Here is a 19109-nt window from a genome sequence, read left to right as displayed (position 1 = left end):
TGAAGCAGGTGCAACAGGGTGAGGTGTGTAGAAAGCACTGACAAGGCGGAGATTGGCATTGCACGGGAGTGGCTCTAATAACATTAACCTGAATACATCTTATGCAGAGCAAATAAGAGTATGCATTCCACCTAGTGGTTGCTTTCAGATACAGCAGCTGTATGAATCATCCCTAGAAGCAGAGTGAAACCACATTAGCTATAGAGATTGTTAATAAGACGCTAATTTATGACTTTCGTTGCAGATTTCATGCAGATTGGAATTCAGTCATTCAAAAGCAATTGCTGCCATGTTGTGTAAAATTTGCAACAAAGCTGGAAAGTTACATTCCCATTGATTTACAGTAGAGATAGTTATTAAGAAGCTATAAATTCAGCACTAGTCTGGTTGAGAGTAGCCATGGGCGCTTCCACTGACCACTTATTTCACTGTTCACGCCACCAAGCAAATTAGGTTTAGTAAAATTGCAGAAGGCCGCGGACGAGAGTTCTGGTGTGCATTTTTAGCGTTTATGTTTCTTCCAGAATCCCCTATTTTTTACAAATTAGTGGACACAGACAATTTGACCTGAGCAGGAATCAACCATTGGTCCTGCTTTCCTGCTATTGACTACTGCCAATAATGCCATTTAAATACAGTTAAAGAGGAACTCCAGTGAAAATAATGTAATAAAAAAGTGCTTCATTTTTAAATATGTATAAATGATTTAGTCAGTGTTTACCTATAGTAAAATCTTTCCTCTCCCGGATTTACATTCTGACATTTATCACATGGTGACATTTTACAGCTGGCAGGTGATGTCAGAGGAAAGGAGATGTTGCTTGCTGTTTTGGCAGCTGGAAACAGCTGTAAACAGCTGGTATTTCCCTCAATGCAACAAGGCTCCCACACTGTGATGTCAAAACCATGGTCCCGACATCACATTATGGGAGGGGTTTCACCACAATATCAGCCATACAAAGCTCCCCGATGATCAGTTGGTGAAAAGTAAAAGATTTTTCCTGGGAAAGGGGATATTAGCTACTAATTGGGATGAAGTTCAATTCTTGGTTACGGTTTTTCTTTAAGTTTCGGGTTAAAACCACTTAAGGACCAGGGGATTTTCTTCTGATCGGTGCTGCGTGGACTCTCCAGCCCGCAGCACCGATCAGGAAATAGCCAGGGCGATCAGACTTACCCCCTTTTTTCCCCACTAGGGGGATGTCCTCCTGGGGGGGGTCTGATCACCGCCGGCTTGCTGCGCTTTGTGGGGGGCTCTTCAAAGCCCCCCTCCGCAGCGTTTTCGGCGCTCTCTCCCTCTCCCTCCCTCTGTGAGCAGCGCAGGATGGATATGTAGGATAGGCTTCAGCCTATCAAATGACGGCGATCCCCGGCCAATCAGAGGCCCGGGGATCACCGATCTGCTCTACAGCAGCGCCGTATGATGTAAACAGCGGGGGTTTTTTCCCCCCGCGTTTACATTTTGGTGGCGAGCCGCGATCGGCGGCTCTCCGGCTGTTCACGGAGACACCCTCCGTGAACTGACATGGAAAGGCCGCTCGATCGAGCGGCCGTTTCCATGGTAACCCACTTAAGACCTGCTGACGCCTATGGGCGTTAGCTGGTCCTTAAGTGGTTCGGAACTCGACTATTCAGAAGTCTCAGGGCTCTTTCACACCAGCTAATGCATGCATGATTTCATGCAAGCGTGATGAATTAAAGTGAACCTAAAGCCAGGCAAAAAAAAAATAAGATTTACTCACCTGGGGCTTCCCTCAGCCCCCTGCAGCCGATCGGTGCCCTCGCAGCCCCACTCCGATGGTCCAGGACCAGCCGCCGAACACTTCCTGTTTGGCCGTCACCGGCCGACAGGCATGAGAACGCGAGTGATTCTTCGCGTTCCCAGCCTGTATATCGCCCCCTATGCTGCATTTCGATGTATTTAACGGCGCTAGTTCTAATCCACCTGATAGGAAAACACTAGCACCAGACGATTAAAAGCTCCCAGATGTGTTACAATGTAATTATATGGAACGCTTTGTCTAATATGATAGGTAACATGAAACAATACTTTCATATTACCTTTCTAATTGCATCCTATGTGTGTTCCATCAAAACGGACGGAACAGCTCCTAGTGTGAAATAGCCCTCAACTAACCGGATGTTGACTGGGAGCTATGGCCTTGGTTCTTCCATATAATGCAGAGCAGTGCTGTCTTCTTCACTTGCTGCCAACTGCTCTGCTGCAACCTCATACGGTTCCTGGCGTGTCACCTGACTGCATCGTGTCACCTTGCACACATCAGGAGCCATACAGTGTGGATGCAGCAAAGCAGCTGGGAGCTGCAGGATGTGAAGACAGCGCTTGGAGGTTTTGTAAGTTGTTTCTGTTACTCACTGCTCTGCATTAGATCTGTGGTGGCAGGTAATGCCTGGTACACACAATGCAATTTCCCGTTGGATTGACATTCGAATCAATTATTTCCGACAGGTCAGATCTGATAATTTTTCTGATCACTTCTATACAAAATCGATCAGTAAAACAATCAGAAATCAGATCGGACCTGTTGGAAATGATCAGTATGACCATTAATCTGATGGGAAATTGCATTGTGTGTACCACGCAGAGTTAAACTTAAAGGGCACCAGAGGCAAAAAATAAACTAATGAAATAAACAATTGTATCCATCTTCCTTCTCCAAAAAATGACTTAAGATATTCCCGGGTTTTATTTTATGTTTAAATCTACTTTTTTAAGTTTTAACTGTTTTATTGTTTTTGCTCCATAACACATCCATTGAAGTATGCCAGAGCTAAAATGTATGAACTTTTGACCCTTTGTATCTTTTTCCGGCTCTCAGAAGCCATTTTCTGCTAGGAAAGTGTTTTATAGTTGGAATTATTTATCAGCGAGGGTCACACTGTAGTCACTTCCTGTCTGAGTCAGCCACTTACATACATGATATTTAACTCTCTCTCAGGCAGAGAAAGAAAAAAAGGAACACAGCACAGTTATTTGTGTGCTAGGCACTGTACATACCCATGACTATCTCATCATGTCACATCGGGTATCCTTTTAAGCCAGGTTGCTTTAGGCCTGGCATCAGGCAATTCCTAGCTGTGCCAGATACTGGGGACTTTACTGTATAATGCAAATTGTATGCCACTTGGCATTAGGCAAATTACAGTTGTAAGAAAGTGCATTCAATCCTATGTAATAAAAAAGTGTCCATGCATCATCCTGTCCCTGTGTCCGTGCGTTTGCGCTACTGCACATGTGCACAGCACGAATAGCCGTTGGGACAAGGGTGTGCGCGGGCGGACAGCTGCACGCACGTGCGCGGGGGGAGGGTGCGTGCATGCCCACTGACATGCAGCGGTGGCGTGACAGAGACCTAGAGCCCATTTTTAAACGGGCTTAGGTCAAGTAGTTATTATATAATTTACTATCTCTACATCAGATTTTGTCTGGAATGAACAGCGTTCTACTAGCTGTCTAAACTCCTCCCCTTATCCCACCATCACCATAGGGATGGTCAATGAGATGTAAATCATTTCGTTTCATCCAGAAGTTTCTAATTTTTATATACAAATTGACTCATCAAAACCAGGGTTCGAGGTGTCGAAGCAATTTTGGGTCCCTGGAGTAGGAGTCAGTGGTCTCATAAACTGAGGAGTCGGAGTCGGAAGTTGGATGATTTTTGTACCAAATTCATAGCCCTGGTAAGTATTAAACTAAGTCGGAGTTCGAGTCATTTTGGGTACCTGGAGTCGGTGGTTTCATAAACTGAGGAGTCTGACTCAGATAATTTTTGTACCAACTCCACAGCCCTGATAAAAACCCACCTCAGTTTTATTTAATTTTCCTATTTTCAAGCTTGTATAAACAATTGCAAAAATCTTCTTCTTGTAGGGAGAATGCTCACTTCCACTGCTGCTGGTGGAAGTGAGCAGTCTTACATAGTTACATATAGTTACATAGTTATTTTGGTTGAAAAAAGACATACGTCCATCGAGTTCAACCAGTACAAAGTACAACTCCAGCCCGTCCCCCACATACCCCTGTTGATCCAGAGGAAGGCGAAAAAACCCTTACAAGGCATGGTCCAATTAGCCCCAAAAAGGGAAAAACTCCTTCCCGACTCCAGATGGCAATCAGATAAAATCCCTGGATCAACATCATTAGGCATTACCTAGTAATTGTAGCCATGGATGTCTTTCAACGCAAGGAAAGCATCTAAGCCCCCTTTAAATGCAGGTATAGAGTTTGCCATAATGACTTCCTGTGGCAATGCATTCCACATCTTAACCACTTCACATCCAGACCTTGTTTTCAACTTATTGACCAGAGCAGTTTTGACAGTTTAGCTATGTCCCTATTTAATCAGAAATAACGTTATCCCTACTTATGACACAGAAATGAAATATATATTGTTTTTTTCAAGACAAACTAGGCTTTCATTGTATGCTATTTTTTCCCTCAAACAATTTTGTTTTCTATGAATTTTAATGGGAAAACAAAGAAAAAAATAGAAAAAACATGTTATTTCTCAGTTTTACCAATTCCACTTTAAAAATAAAAAGTGCTACTGTCGATAAAAAACACACATTTTGTTTGGCTATTCTTACCGCTTATCACAAAACTTAGATTATGTTCCTGTCACAATTTATGGTGAAGATATTTGATTCTGAAATAGTGCTACAAAGTGTGTTTTTCACTATGAAATGAGAAAATACAAGTATTTTTAATAGTAAAAATCAATCTCATTAGCTCAGGAAACTTATATTCCCATTCACCAATTAGTCCTGCATCAAATAGTGCCAAAAATATGCACAGGAGCAAGACCAATCCTGCACAACACTGCTTCTGCTACAAGACGTATATCTACTGACCTGTGGCTTAGATGAAGTCCCAGAGGACGTATATCTACTGACCTGTGGACGAAGTGGTTAATCACTCTTACTGTAAAGAACCCTTTCCTAAATAAATGGCTAAACCGTTTTTCCTCCATGCGCAGATCATGTCCTCTAGTCCTTTGAGAAGGCCTAGGGACAAAAAGCTCATCCGCCAAGCTATTATATTGCCCTCTGATGTATTTATGCATGTTAATTAGATCTCCTCTAAGGCGTCTTTTCTCTAGACTAAATAAACCCAATTTATCTAACCTTTCTTGGTAAGTGAGACCTTCCATCCCACGTATCAATTTTGTTGCTCGTCTCTGCACCTGCTCTAAAACTGCAATATCTTTTTTGTAATGTGGTGCCCAGAACTGAATTCCATATTCCAGATGTGGCCTTACTAGAGAGTTAAACAGGGAAAATATTATGTTCGCATCTCGAGTTTTTATTTCCCTTTTAATGCATCCCAAAATTTTGTTAGCTTTAGCTGCAGCGGCTTGGCATTGAGTACGATTATTTAACTTGTTGTCGATGAGTACTCCTAAGTCCTTCTCCAAGTTTGATGTCCCCAACTGTCTCCCATTTATTTTGTATGGTGCTAGACCATTGGTACGACCAAAATGCATGACTTTACATTTTTCAACATTGAATTTCATCTGCCATTTATGTGCCCATATAGCCATCCTATCCAGATCCTGTTGCAATATGACACTATCTTCCTGAGAGTTGATTATTCTGCACAATTTTGTATCATCTGCAAAAATAGCAATATTGCTCACTACTGCATCCACTAGGTCATTAATAAATAAATTGAAGAGCACTGGACCCAGTACAGACCCCTGTGGGACCCCACTGCTAACAGTCTCCCATTTTGAGTATGATCCATTGACCACAACTCTTTGTTTTCTGTCCATTAGCCAGTTCCCTATCCAAGCACACAGACTCTTCCCCAGTCCTTGCATCCTCAACTTTTGCACCAGACTTTTGTGGGGAACAGTGTCGAAGGCCTTTGCAAAGTCCAAGTAAATCACATCTACAGCATTCCCAATATCCATATTAGCATTCACTACCTCATAAAAGCTGAGCATGTTAGTCAAACAGGACCTGTCTTTAGTAAACCCATGTTGATGCTGAGAAATAAGATTATTGTCTACTATGAAGTCATGTATAGTATGTCTTAGTAACCCCTCAAATAGTTTGCATACAAGTGATGTTAAGCTTACAGGTCTATAATTTTCTGGATCTGATTTTTTGCTCTTCTTAAATAATGGGAAAACGTGGGCTGTACGCCAATCCACTGGGACTCTGCCAGTTGCAAGAGAGTCACAAAAGATAAGATAAAGGGGTTTATCTATAACTGAACTTAATTCCCTTAGGACCCGAGGATGCATGCCATCCGGGCCAGGTGCCTTGTCTATTTTTAATTTATTTAGTCTTGCCTTTACTTCTTCCTGCGTTAAGTATTTAATATTACAGTTAGAAGATTGAGACTCTTCTGCCTCTGTAATTTGCAACAGTGCTGTTTCCTTTGTGAAGACAGACGCAAAGAAAGCATTTAATAACTCTGCCTTACCTTGGTCATCCACCACTGAGTTCCCACCCTCATCCTTTAGGAGTCCTATACAGTCAACCTTTCTTTTTTTAGAGTTGATGTACTTGTAAAACTTTTTTGGGTTAGATTTGATATCCCTAGCGATTTGATTTTCAGCTTCGATCTTTGCCAGCCTAATTTCTTTTTTACAATTTTTATTGCATTCCTTATAATTGCTGAGTGCAGCCTCGTCCCCCTCCTGTTTTAGGACCTTATAGGCATTCTTTTTCCTCTTCATTTTATCCCTAACCTTTCTATTCATTCATAGAGGCCTTTTTTTATTCCTAGACATTTTGTTTCCATATGGGATATACATACTACAATATTGATTGAGAATACGTTTAAAAGCTTGCCATTTCCCTTCAGTGTCCTCCCCTTGTAGTACATTATCCCAGTTCACCAATGACCCATCGGTCGGAGACTGCTAACGGGTGATCCAGCGCTGGAACGCGGGGACTGTAAGAGGAACGGGAAGGCTTTATAGGACCCAGAGACTACCATCTCCTTAGGTGAGTCTGTTTGGTTTTGTTTTTTAAGTCACTTCAGACTCTCTTTAGCACCTGCATAGACTCAGGCTGGCATGCTAAGTTTATTTTATACAGACCCAATCCTGTTCACGGTATGCTGCAGGACCCTGGAAACAATTAACTGTATGTTACTGAGCAGGGAAGAAACTTTGGGGGGCTAGTGATTTCCAGGGGGGCCAGTGCCCCAGTGTCGTGATGCCCATGCACGACTTTTGCAAATCAGCCAGAGGAAGTGGATGCCTACAGAATTAATGAAAGCCTATGAGAACAGACATTGTTCATTCATACTAGTCTGGTCTCTGCATATGTTTTTTGGCATTTTTTATTAACTTTTTAATAATTGCCCTCCATCACATGTGGGTCCTCCATTACTGCTGGCGATGCTGCTCGAGTCCACTGCAAGGAAGAAGTGCCAGTATACAGATCCAAACCTTAACAGGCTGCCACTGAATTAAAACAGACCAATGAGAATGCTCCCTGGTTTGAGGGAGGATTCCCATTGGTCTGTTGCAATCTAATGGGGAGCCTAAATATTTCTGCCAGGGCTCCAATCTGTATACTGGCATTTCTCCCGTGTAGCCGACAGTGGCTGTGCAGGCATTGGCGTACAAACGACAATGTAACCGTGACAGGTATACTGAGCAGGTGGCAAGGCAAAATGGAAAAAAAAAAATCAAGAAGAATGGATATCCAACATAAGCTAATCAGCTTAAAACTGAAAACTGATACATTTTACAGGATCATTCATTCATCCATCCAGTGTGTCCTTAAACTGTCTTACAGATTTTGAGCAGAAAATGGTTTTCTCCTATAAAATTTGAAACTATTTACGGTCAATCATCTAATCCTGCATGCTGTATGTTAGATATAACTGCAACAGGAGTGGAATCTGACCAAAAAAACAAACCCAATATATTCTAACAGAATTGCAAAGTGGGATCATGTCTGTCTTTTTACAGTTTCCTTAGTTATATAGATTTAACAGGAAAGCCACAACTAGCTAAATTAAACTATAAAGAAAACACATGTTTAACTTAAATTCTTGCATTAAAACTCAAGTTTCTCAAAGCAAGTCACCTTGCAAGAAACCTCTTATTGTGTTATCTACAGCTTGTTGTGAAACCTGCTCGATGTGCAAAGTGACATTGATTGATTTATGGAAACAGGTTTTTTTTTTCCCCATAGTCACATCAGTGTTTCCAGTAGAACAGGTATAAGTTTGCATAACATGAACCCTCCAGCTCTTGGCAATTGACAAGTCCATTAGCTTTATAATCTGCATACCAGCAATGGGCAAGAAATCGTTCAGGCACCGTTTGATGCTAATTACCACTGCTTAATACATATGTTGCCTGCCTTATGTCCCTACCTGACCAAACTCAAGCATCCACAATATCTAAATACAGCACATTTTTACTGTCAGCTAAGTTGCCAACACTGTTCTGTCCTATAGATTTTTGTTCTCTTGCTCCTGTTGTACTGAAGATAATACTCCAGTGCTGTATGATGTCTGAAATTATCAGCATTGCTGGTTATGTTACCAATGCAAAAGTACCCTGTTAGATCAAAAATTCAATTGGAATCAAATTAATGAATATTTGTCTTGCTGTTTTTAGTTGGCGTTCATTGTAGGAAGAATAGAATATAGAATATGTCAGAAGTTACATGGCACCTGTCAATGCGGAATTTGGACAGATTTTGCAGTTTCAGACCGGAACCTGAATGTCGGCAAATGCAGTGAAAATATCTGGTATTTTTACATTGAAGTTAGGGCCTGTTCAGACTATCTGCGTATGAAGAATGCGTTTAAAATCAAAGAAACGCAAGTTGAAAAACGCATGCGTTTTTCTTGCGTTCTAATGCGTATTCTATTGCGTTTTGCACACACACGTGACCCAGGGGAAAAAAAAGAATTATGGGAACCGCAGAGGAAAACGGACGCTAAAAACGCAATAGTACGTGTTTTTGATACGCGTCCATAGACTTTCATTGCGTCCGTTTCTATGCGTAACGCACAGAACTGCGTGCAGCAATGCGGATGAGAAACGTATGCGTCTCATACGCATACATGTGAACTAGCCCATTCAAAAGCATTAGGAGCCGTTCCTATGCGTTTTTGGTACCCAGACACGTTCCCTGAAAACGTCTAGGAACGCGCATAGTCTGAACAGGCCCTTAGAGAACAACTTTCAAAGTTAATTGCACAGCCCCCAAATAATCACCAAACTTGTTACGTTTGTCAGGGTCACCAAAGGGAATGTAAAAAAAGAAAATTCAAAAAAGAAACAGAACATAGCAGCGCTCTGTTTTTATGGAAGGAGAAGTGATGCCAGCGTAGCATACGATGGAGTGGCTTCCAGTGGGTGGGGAAAGGAGAACAATGCTCTTCGCTGAGTCAATCCAGCACTCAAGACATTTTGGCGACAGTTGAGGAGGTGGTACATTCACTAGATTCTAGTCTGATGACAACACGGGATTGGTGAGCCTCGGCCTGGGCCGGTGCTCCAATTAATTAACCTACACCATCGAGCTAACCTACATCCCATAGACTTTACTGTCCCCTCCCCAACCCTTAACCCTCCTGCTATACGTTTGTCACTGGAAGTAGGAAGATTCGACCGGCAAACTGTTTATACGCATTGTTAGATGAAAGGATTTGACGTTCAGTGCTCTTTTATACATGGTACTTTCATACCATAGCTTTTCTGATCATAAAACTGCAGACATTGGAATTGAAGTTTTTCTTCAGTCATCGGTAACATATCCTGTTACCACGCTTTATATTGGCAGTGATGTACCTGTGCTCGGCCCTGTATGGATGCAATTTTAATGCATGATGTGAGTGCGATAGTCAGCTCTTGTTAGAGGGGAGCACTATCTACAGGGGATATCTTGAGATTTTAATGTTTTTATCATTCCCAATAAAGTTTTGTTACAAATTCTATGAGCAACCAGCGTTTTGCCTTATGTTATACTTTAGTAGGCTTCCCACTTGCATTTGCAAGTCAACCATTCAAGGACCTAAAACAATTACCCGCTTAGGAGCTTTACTACTAAAGTATAGGAAAAACGTACATAAAATGCAGCACCAAAGGATTAATGTTCTCCAGATACACAGCTTTGAGACCGCCAGGAGAAAAGCACAATGTTTTGTGCATTGTCTTATAACATAAATCTAAATTAAAGCAATTCCTTAATCTACCATACCAGAACATTTGGATAGCCCAATAAAGATATAGAGTAACAAACTAAAGCACTTTAAAAAACCCACAGGACAGTAAAAGTAAATTTTTCACTTTATTCAGTTGAGGCATGCATTCCAATCGCAGTTCTCCTCTGAATCTTTTACATGTCCTCTGTAACAGAGAAAAAAATCAGAGCATGGATCCTTAAGCACTACCCCAAATATATCATGATTTAATACTTACTAAAACTGATAAACCATACAGCTTGTGGAAGAGAGATGCGATAGAGCCATCAGAGTAGGCCTGGACTAGAAAAACAGCGATACAAATACATATAACTGTTAGATATAAAGGAATCCCTTTAAAATCAAGCATGCCTATCCCAGCAGAGAAAATCAGATGTGGGAGATATTCGTTGTCATTTTGAAGAGGCCAAGTTGTTGTTAGCAAAGTCAATGAAAAAAAAAAACATTTTACCAGAGGCCATACTGCTTACATCATTTACATGTACAGGTGTTCAGGACCGATCTACCTGTACATTAAAAAATATAAAATGAACATCCCCATAAGGAAGGTTTGTGCTGGAGTGTGCCCTTGGGGAGGCCGGGATTGGGGTGATAGGCATTACTTCCCTACAGGGGCTGTTTCTCCGTCACCCTGTCTGCATGGGGTTCACCATCTTCCCAAGAGAGCAACCACTGCTGCAACAGTTTGAAGCTCCCACAGTGGAGTCTCGAGCCGCCGACTACCCCAGTGCATGCCAGGAGATGTAGTCCATCAATGTCAGTACATTTCCCAGATGTACTCACATCCATGGATTTCATTTCCAGGAATGCATTGTGGTGGCTGGGAGCGTGCAGTACCATCGAAGCTTGAAGCTCTGGTCACTCCTTGTGGAAGATGGAGAACCCCATACAAACAAGGGCGATAGAGAAGCAGCACTCTGTGGGTGAGTAATGCCCATGACCCCAATGGTACACTGTATCACAAACCTTTCTTATGGGGAGGTTCATTTTAGATTTTTAATGTACAGGTACTCAGGTCCTTTTAATGGTATGTAATGACATGATAGCTAAAGAAGCACATTTTCCAACAGTGGTATATACAGTATATGAGAAAAGCCACATCTTATTTCGGGCCTCCCTCTCAAGTCACACCTGGAAGCACTGACAGACACCAGTTTTATTTAGCCAATCACAGTGCACAGCAGTCCTCCATGCATCCATACAGCTACCGGTCAAGCACTGATGTGGTGTCACTGTAGTGCAGGGTGGCACTGAAATAAGGCTGTGTTGGCATGAGCAAAGAAAGAATGAGGCAAATGGGAGGAGACAACTGCTGAAACAGGGGACTGAATGGGCGGAGAAGAAGAGGGAATGGTAGGGTGATATGAGGGAAGGAACACTGGTAAGTCTGCTTCTTCCTGTCTGAAAACCTGACTATAGCCAAAAGTAAAATTTTTCAAGGAGTGATTATAGGGACCTGAGGGATGCGAACAATGCAGAGGTATGAAGATCCAGCAATGAACATACCTCTGTGTTTACATTAGCTAGGTTTTGGGTCAGATACAGTGGCTTGCAAAAGTATTCAGCCCCCTTGAAGTTTTCCACATTTTGTCACATTACTGCCACAAACATGAATCAATTTTATATGAATTCCACGTGAAAGACCAATACAAAGTTGTGTACACGTGAGAAGTGGAACGAAAATCATACATGATTCCAAAGATTATTTAAAAATCAATAACTGCAAAGTGAGGTGTACGTAATTATTCAGCCTCCTTTGGTCTGAGTGCAGTGAGTTGCCCATAGACATTGTCTGATGAGTGCTAATGACTAAATAGAGTGCACCTGTGTGTAATCTAATGTCAGTACAAATACAGCTGCTCTGTGACGGCCTCAGAGGTTGTCTAAGAGAATATTGGGAGCAACAACACCATGAAGTCCAAAGAACACACCAGACAGGTCAGGGATAAAGTTATTGAGAAATTTAAAGCAGGCTTAGGCTACAAAAAGATTTCCAAACCCTTGAGCATCCCACGGAACACTGTTCAAGCGATCATTCAGAAATGGAAGGATTATGGCACAATTGTAAACCTACCAAGACAAGGCCGTCCACCTAAACTCACAGGCCAAACAAGAAGAGCGCTGATCAGAAATGCAGTCAAGAGGCCCATGGTGACTCTGGACGAGCTGCAGAGATCTACAGCTCAGGTGGGGGAATCTGTCCATAGGACAGCTATTAGTCGTGCACTGTACAAAGTTGGCCTTTATGGAAGAGTGGCAAGAAGAAAGCCATTGTTAACAGAAAAGCATAAGAAGTCCCGTTTGCAGTTTGCCACAAGCCATGTGGGGAACACAGTAAACATGTGGAAGAAGGTGCTCTGTCAGATGAGACCAGATTTTTGGCCAAAATGCAAAACTCTATGTGTGACGGTAAACTAACACTGCACATCACTCTGAACACACCATCCCCACTGTCAAATATGGTGGTGGCAGCATCATGCTCTGGGGGTGCTTCTCTTCAGCAAGGACAGGGAAATTGGTCAGAGTTGATGGGAAAATGTATGGAGCCAAATACAGGGCAAACTTGGAAGAAAACCTCTTGGAGACTGCAAAAGACTTGAGACTGGGGCAGAGGTTCACCTTCCAGCAGGACAACGATACTAAACATAAAGCCAGGGCAACAATGGAATGGTTTAAAACAAAACATATCCATGTGTTAGAATGGCCCAGTCAAAGTCCAGATCTAAATCCAATTGAGAATCTGTGGCAAGATCTGAAAACTGCTGTTCACAAACGCTGTCCATCTAATCTGACTGAGCTGGAGCGGTTTTGCAAAGAAGAATGGGCAAGGATTTCAGTCTCTAGATGTGCAAAGCTGGTAGAGACATACCCTAAAAGACTGGCAGCTGTAATTGCAGCAAAAGGTGGTTCTACAACGTATTGACTCAGGGGGCTGAATAATTACGCACACCCCACTTTGCAGTTATTGATTTGTAAAAAATGTTTGGAATCATGTATGATTTTCGTTCCACTTCTCATGTGTACAGCACTTTGTATTGGTCTTTCACATGGAATTCCAATAAAATTGATTCATGTTTGTGGCAGTAATGTGACAAAATGTGGAAAACTTCAAGGGGGCCGAATACTTCTGCAAGCCACTGTATATTTTAGAATTGTTGGTAGAGGACTGCTCAACTAACTGTAGATGAAATCTTGTCCTACAGTTAGTTGGGCAGTTAGTTGAAAAAAAAACAAATCAATTTGAGCAATTAACTGATACACCATTTTTTTACATCTTTCAAGTGAAGAGTAAACAATTATACAAAATCACTCAGAATATTACTATATTTGCAAATAAGCATAGTTAAAAAAAATGGAGGAAAGCAAAAATTGGGGTCAGTTATACTGCAGGTTTCAAATTCTAAAACTAATTTAGAATACACATGCTAAATTCAAACTGGCTGCAAGGACAGTATTCCATTTTCTTTGCTGTAAGACAAATAACTCAAGGATAACATACATGTTGCGAACAGAACAGTTATAAACAGTCTGGCCACTCCTGCATCTTGCCAGCCAATGTGAGAAGTGGTCGAGTAATGCGGCCAATATGACAACAGATTCTGTTTATTTACATTTCTGGAATTTGGCCAACAAGAATGCAAAATGACTTGGCTGGCAAAGTCTCAAAGCCTTATCTAGAATGGCGGCAAGAGTCAGCTCAGAGATGACCAAAGGATGGAGGTGGAGAGCAGAGAACAAAAGTCCCAAAGGATTGGTGGCAAGTAGATAGGTGAAATTTGGAGGAGATATTGACAGGGGAGGAGGCAGGTGAGTGGACAATGGAGGGAAACAGAGGACATAAAGCACTGGTGCAGAACGGAAACCAGAAGGTAACACAGGTAAAGGAACAGAGCAGAGGGGAGGACAGAGGTCCTTAACACCAACATTAGCCATCGTAAATGTGTCCTCTGCACCCATTTGCTGTCGCTAAACTTTACTTATTGCAGCTACAGGAAAGCCTTCTTCTGGACTTGGCCAGCTAGGTACTGTCATTTTGTGTTCTGGCTGGCCAAAGTTAAAAAATGTAAAGTGATTCAGTTGGCCACTTCACCAATGTGGTTGGCCAGATCCCGAAGTAGCCAACTTTGGGTTCTGGCCAGAACATATATATAAAACCACCCTTTTGTACACATATATATTCACAAACCATTTATATATTTTAGCATATCCAGTGCAATTATTGAAATGTGTTTTTGTATTGAATCCTTTCATCCCAGAAACATCTATGAGGATGATGATCCTGAGTGGGTGTCACCATTGTTTTGCAGCTTAATAAATCTTTCAGAGCGGGAAGAAATGGGATTTCGGCAAGGGGATTACAACAAAACAAAAAAAAATAAATCTGAAAAGTGGCGGCAGGTAGAATGTTTCAAAAACATTTATTTGTTTAGCTTTTTGGACCTTTACATCTGAATTTCGGAAAATCTTTGTTGCCTTCCTAGAAGACACGAACATCCTACACCGACTACCTAACTGATATAAGTCCTTAAAAACACAGAGGCCTTAATGTGCAATTGGTATACATGTAAATTAAAAGCCACAAACGTCTCAATCAATTCTCCTGAGATGTGATGGCAACAATCCATACCTATTACTTGGCAAACTGTAATATTTGAATCTCCTGCTAACAGCAAGTTACCTGTCCAGCTTCTTGTTCTCTTTAACATTTGTGTGGGGGCAGTGCATGCATCATCATTACATATGACCAAGTTCTTGTACTAATACCACTCTAATGACTTCCTTTACATGTAACTGCCTCCTATGCATGATTTGGAAAGCAAGGTGCTGTATGGATGCCAGATAAAATCTTGACAAGTAAAAAATATAAACTATATTCATTACACAGCATTGAAAGTTATTAGACGTTAAAAGTGCCTCATTTCTTTTAAAGTGCAATAATCCCTTAATTGTTCAGGACACATTGCAGTCACATCACCACTGCTCCAAGTATCTTCTTTGGCCACAAAAAAACTTAAGAAAACAGTAGTCACTGGACTGATGCAAGGAACATCGCTTAATTCCAAGCCCTCAGATGTAAAATAGCATAACCATAACAATACCGTATTACCGTGCGGAGACAGCCAACAGCAATATTACTGGTACTACAGTCAGCAGTGTACAGAAAGTTATGTTATAAGCGCGATTAGTGGTACTCGAGTACAGTGAAAACCGCTACATTAATACGCATTACCAATACGCATTACTGTAGCAACACTTGCATTACTAGAGCACCTAGAGTCGTGCTAATAGTGTAACTCACGGTACACTGCTGGCAGTAGTTTCGGAAAGATTGCTGTGCACTTTCTCTGCACAGCAATATTATCGCTGGTTAGTGCATAAGGCCCCTAGTGCCTTTCAATCCAGATACTGAAAGTACAGAATCACTATTCCTTTGGGAATTTTCTTTTTTTAACCTCTTGGGTGTTTCATGTCTACCTAGATTTCTGTGTCAAGTGTACACCCAAAGATGAGGTGCGCACACTAATCAGCCTTTACCTGTGGCATTAATCCTAGTGCATGACTGGAGACAGGAGAAAGTGCCCAGGTGGGGGAGGGGGGGGGGGAAGAGATGCAGTGATGGAGCAACAGTAAGCAGATTCTGTGGTCAGACTGACTATGTCTCAGGGTAACTGCTTCATGGATCTTTTTTTTTTACCCTGAGACAGTCGGGTTTACCACTCTGTAGGTTAAGTAATGATTGTCCATAAAATATTGTTCGGGAGTTACATCAGGTAAAAGGGTTAGCTTTGAGATCTGCCTTTTCCACTTCTTAAAACCCAGCTGCAGCCAAACTTAATTTTGCTTAGGGAAGTACAGGGAAGGTGGAGAGCCTCGGTCAGGCTTTTATGGTATATGTGTTCTCCTAGGAACACCCTCACTAAATGTGAGCCACCAGTGAATGAAAGAGTGGAATCTCTACAACAAAAACACAAAATAAGTGTTTTTGCAAGTGTTGGACTTTGGAAAAAGTTTTTACTGAGAGAGAATAGACTTTGGAGTCTGTGGCCCATTTGCAATTAACTTATTCTGCTCAGTTTTCTCCTAGGAGATGATTTTCAATTTAAAATAACTTTTTAGCACTCTGCAATTGAAAAAAAGATCAAAAAGTTGGTGAAAAGGTACTGACAAAATATTCGGAGTGTTTTCTTGCTCGCTGGTGGTTACAGGTTGTGAAAATATCATCTAGGAGAAAACTCAGGTGAAAGTTAATTGCATATGGGCCCATGTGTTAGTTAAATGTCAAACATTTATTTCACTTCTACAGTCTTGACTTTATGAGTTTTCTGATGTGAAATAAGATTGGAGTTCTGATTGAAAGTCCTGCCACATAGAGGGCATGTAAATGGTTTTTCTCCTGTGTGGGTGATATGATGCCTCACCAGATTGGAGCTGCTAGAAAAGCCTTTCCCACACACAGTACATATATATGGCTTCTGTCCAGTATGAATACTCTGGTGCCTGACCAGACTGGAGTTCTTAGTAAAACATTGTCCACATTCTGAACAGATATAAGTTTCTCCTCTCGTGTGAGTCTTCTGGTGCTCTGCAAGGGTGGAGCTTCTGGAGAAACCTTTGCCACATTCAGAGCAGACAAAAGACTTTTCACCAGTGTGTGTCTTCTGGTGTTCCACTAGATTGGAGCTCCTGGCAAAGCATTTACCACAAGCAGTACATGCAAAGGGCTTTTCCCCTGTGTGAGTCCTCTGATGATCTATTAGATTGGAGTTCTTGGTAAAGCACCTCCCACATTCTGAACAAACAAAAGGTTTTTCTCCAGTATGGATTCTCTGATGATCCACGAGAGTAGAATTACTAGTGAAGCGTTTTCCACAGTCCAGACAAGCAAATGGTCTTATTCCAGAGTGAACTCTCCTGTGGGATTGAAGGTGAGACTTTTTGGTAAAATTTTTACCGCACACAGTGCATTCATACAGCTTTTCACTTAGTGAATGTAGAGGTAGTTCTGACTGACAGTCTTCAGAAGATGGTGGTTTATGGTCATCTTTCACTATGGTCTGGATTATACCCACATTGTCCAAAATCCCGTTCAGATCTTTATCTGGCTTCCCAAATGTGCAATCTTCTGCTGCTACATCAAGATCATCTTTGGGTAAATGCTTGGTTATCTGTCGGCTGTCCCTGGCCAAAGCTGGGTCTTTTGCAGGGTCTTTCTTTTTTAGAGACAAAACAGTGGTGTCTGTGCGATTCTTCTTTTTACGTGCAGGAAACTCACCAAATACAATCCGTGTAGGCTTACTCTTTCTCTTGCTTGTTTTACTTTGCAGTAGAAGATTTACGTCAGACTGTTCAGTCACTCCTTCGTGTTTGACAGAATCCATACTGGTTTTACTGCTGCTTGACTCATTCATACTACTATGGACAGCAGATCTGCCTATAAAAAGAAAGCATAACTTTATTTGTAAAAGGACAATGCAACAAATAAATAATTCAGGTGCTGTGTTACTAAACAAAGTATGATCTTGTGCTTCATTTTATATCAAATACTTCTTCAGAAGTGTTGTAAGAATACATTATCACATATACAGTGGATATGAAAAGTATACACACCAAGTTAAAAAGCCAGGATTCTGTGATTTCAGACAAGAAAACATCATTTTAAAACGTCTCCCACCTTAACAGTGGGGCAGCTGTGTTGTGATATATCGGTATGCGGCATCCTAACGTACTGCATGCGATGCGTTACTGCAAAATTTGTGCATTAACAGTAAAATGAAGCATACATTTCATTGACTGTATGCTTCAGGTAACATGCAGCGAAGCTTTCACAATCCTTTGCGTTCCTGCTGTTACAGGGATCACAACGGACAATTGGCACGTAGCCATAATGTGATCTATAATCTGTACATTGCAAATGAAATACATAAAAAGTACAATAAACTGGCTGCATAAATATGCATTTCCTTAAAATAATACTTTATTGAATCACCCTTTGATTTAATAACAGCATTAAGTCTTCTTGGTTAGAAGTCAGCATGGCACGAAGACTAAACAGGAACTGCAAATAGTTTGTTGTCCCGGAGAATTGGACCTCCGCCTATTCAACCTAACTTCAAAAATTGAAAACGTGTGGGTCTCTACTAGCATGCCTTGACACCTGTGTACATATCACAATAGTATTTTTGTTGTTTAGTCATACTTATCTTGTTTGGATAATGTTCATTTTTCTCTTAGCTTAGGTGGTTCAATTTTAATGTATGTTCATAGTGGCCGTAAATATGTTTCTATTAGATGAAGCTTTTCAAGAGGAAAGATATACGTGAGGTATCAAGATTCTCCATCCTCCTTCCAACCTCTTTTTGATGCTCAGTAATTAGAATGCAGTATTCGCTGTCCAGGGTCCTCTCCTAGGACCAACCAGTAGGACAGCTTAGGTTAATCTTTTTCTTACCACTTTTGTGGTCAGCCTTGATTAGGTTATGAGTGACAGTGATTGGTATGAAATTTGTTCTTGTAATAGAGTTAATGCTTAGTAATATACAGACTAGATTGGCTTACCTCTTCAATAGTCCTATCCTATTACATATAATATTAGTCAAAGTTATTACGGCATTGTACGTTATTGTATGATTTTATATTCTCAGGTTGTATTTGATGATCAGCTGTTATTGATTGTTACAACATTATATTTTTTCCTTTGCAAAATCAATAAAATTTGGATAAATGGAAGAAAAAAAAAAAAAAAAAAAGTCATCATGGCACATCTTCACTTGGGAATATGCGCTAAGGCCCCGTTTACACTTAGTTCGCATTTTTTTTCCTTCTCCATAGAAGTGCATTGTGAAAAAGATTACGTGTGAAAGGTGCCATAAGAAAACATGGGCATTACTTTGAAAATCAGTTG

General features: G+C 41.1%; 1 protein-coding gene across 5 annotated transcripts in view; it reads right to left on the bottom strand.

The window, feature by feature from the left end:
• Window positions 1-13567: 13567 nt before the first annotated feature.
• The window catches only part of LOC137563534 (oocyte zinc finger protein XlCOF7.1-like), a 64865-nt gene continuing 59323 nt past the window's right edge, over window positions 13568-19109 (bottom strand). For all 5 annotated transcript variants that reach the window (XM_068276114.1, XM_068276115.1, XM_068276116.1 and 2 more), the window contains one exon: window positions 13568-17639. In XM_068276114.1, the coding sequence (XP_068132215.1) occupies window positions 16495-17639 (1145 nt within the window). In that variant the 3' untranslated portion in view covers window positions 13568-16494. The remainder of the gene's footprint in view (window positions 17640-19109) is intronic.

Source organism: Hyperolius riggenbachi, chromosome 3, assembly GCF_040937935.1.
Source record: "Hyperolius riggenbachi isolate aHypRig1 chromosome 3, aHypRig1.pri, whole genome shotgun sequence".
Taxonomy (NCBI): Eukaryota; Metazoa; Chordata; class Amphibia; order Anura; family Hyperoliidae; genus Hyperolius; species Hyperolius riggenbachi.
This window is presented reverse-complemented; position numbering and strand designations above follow the sequence as displayed.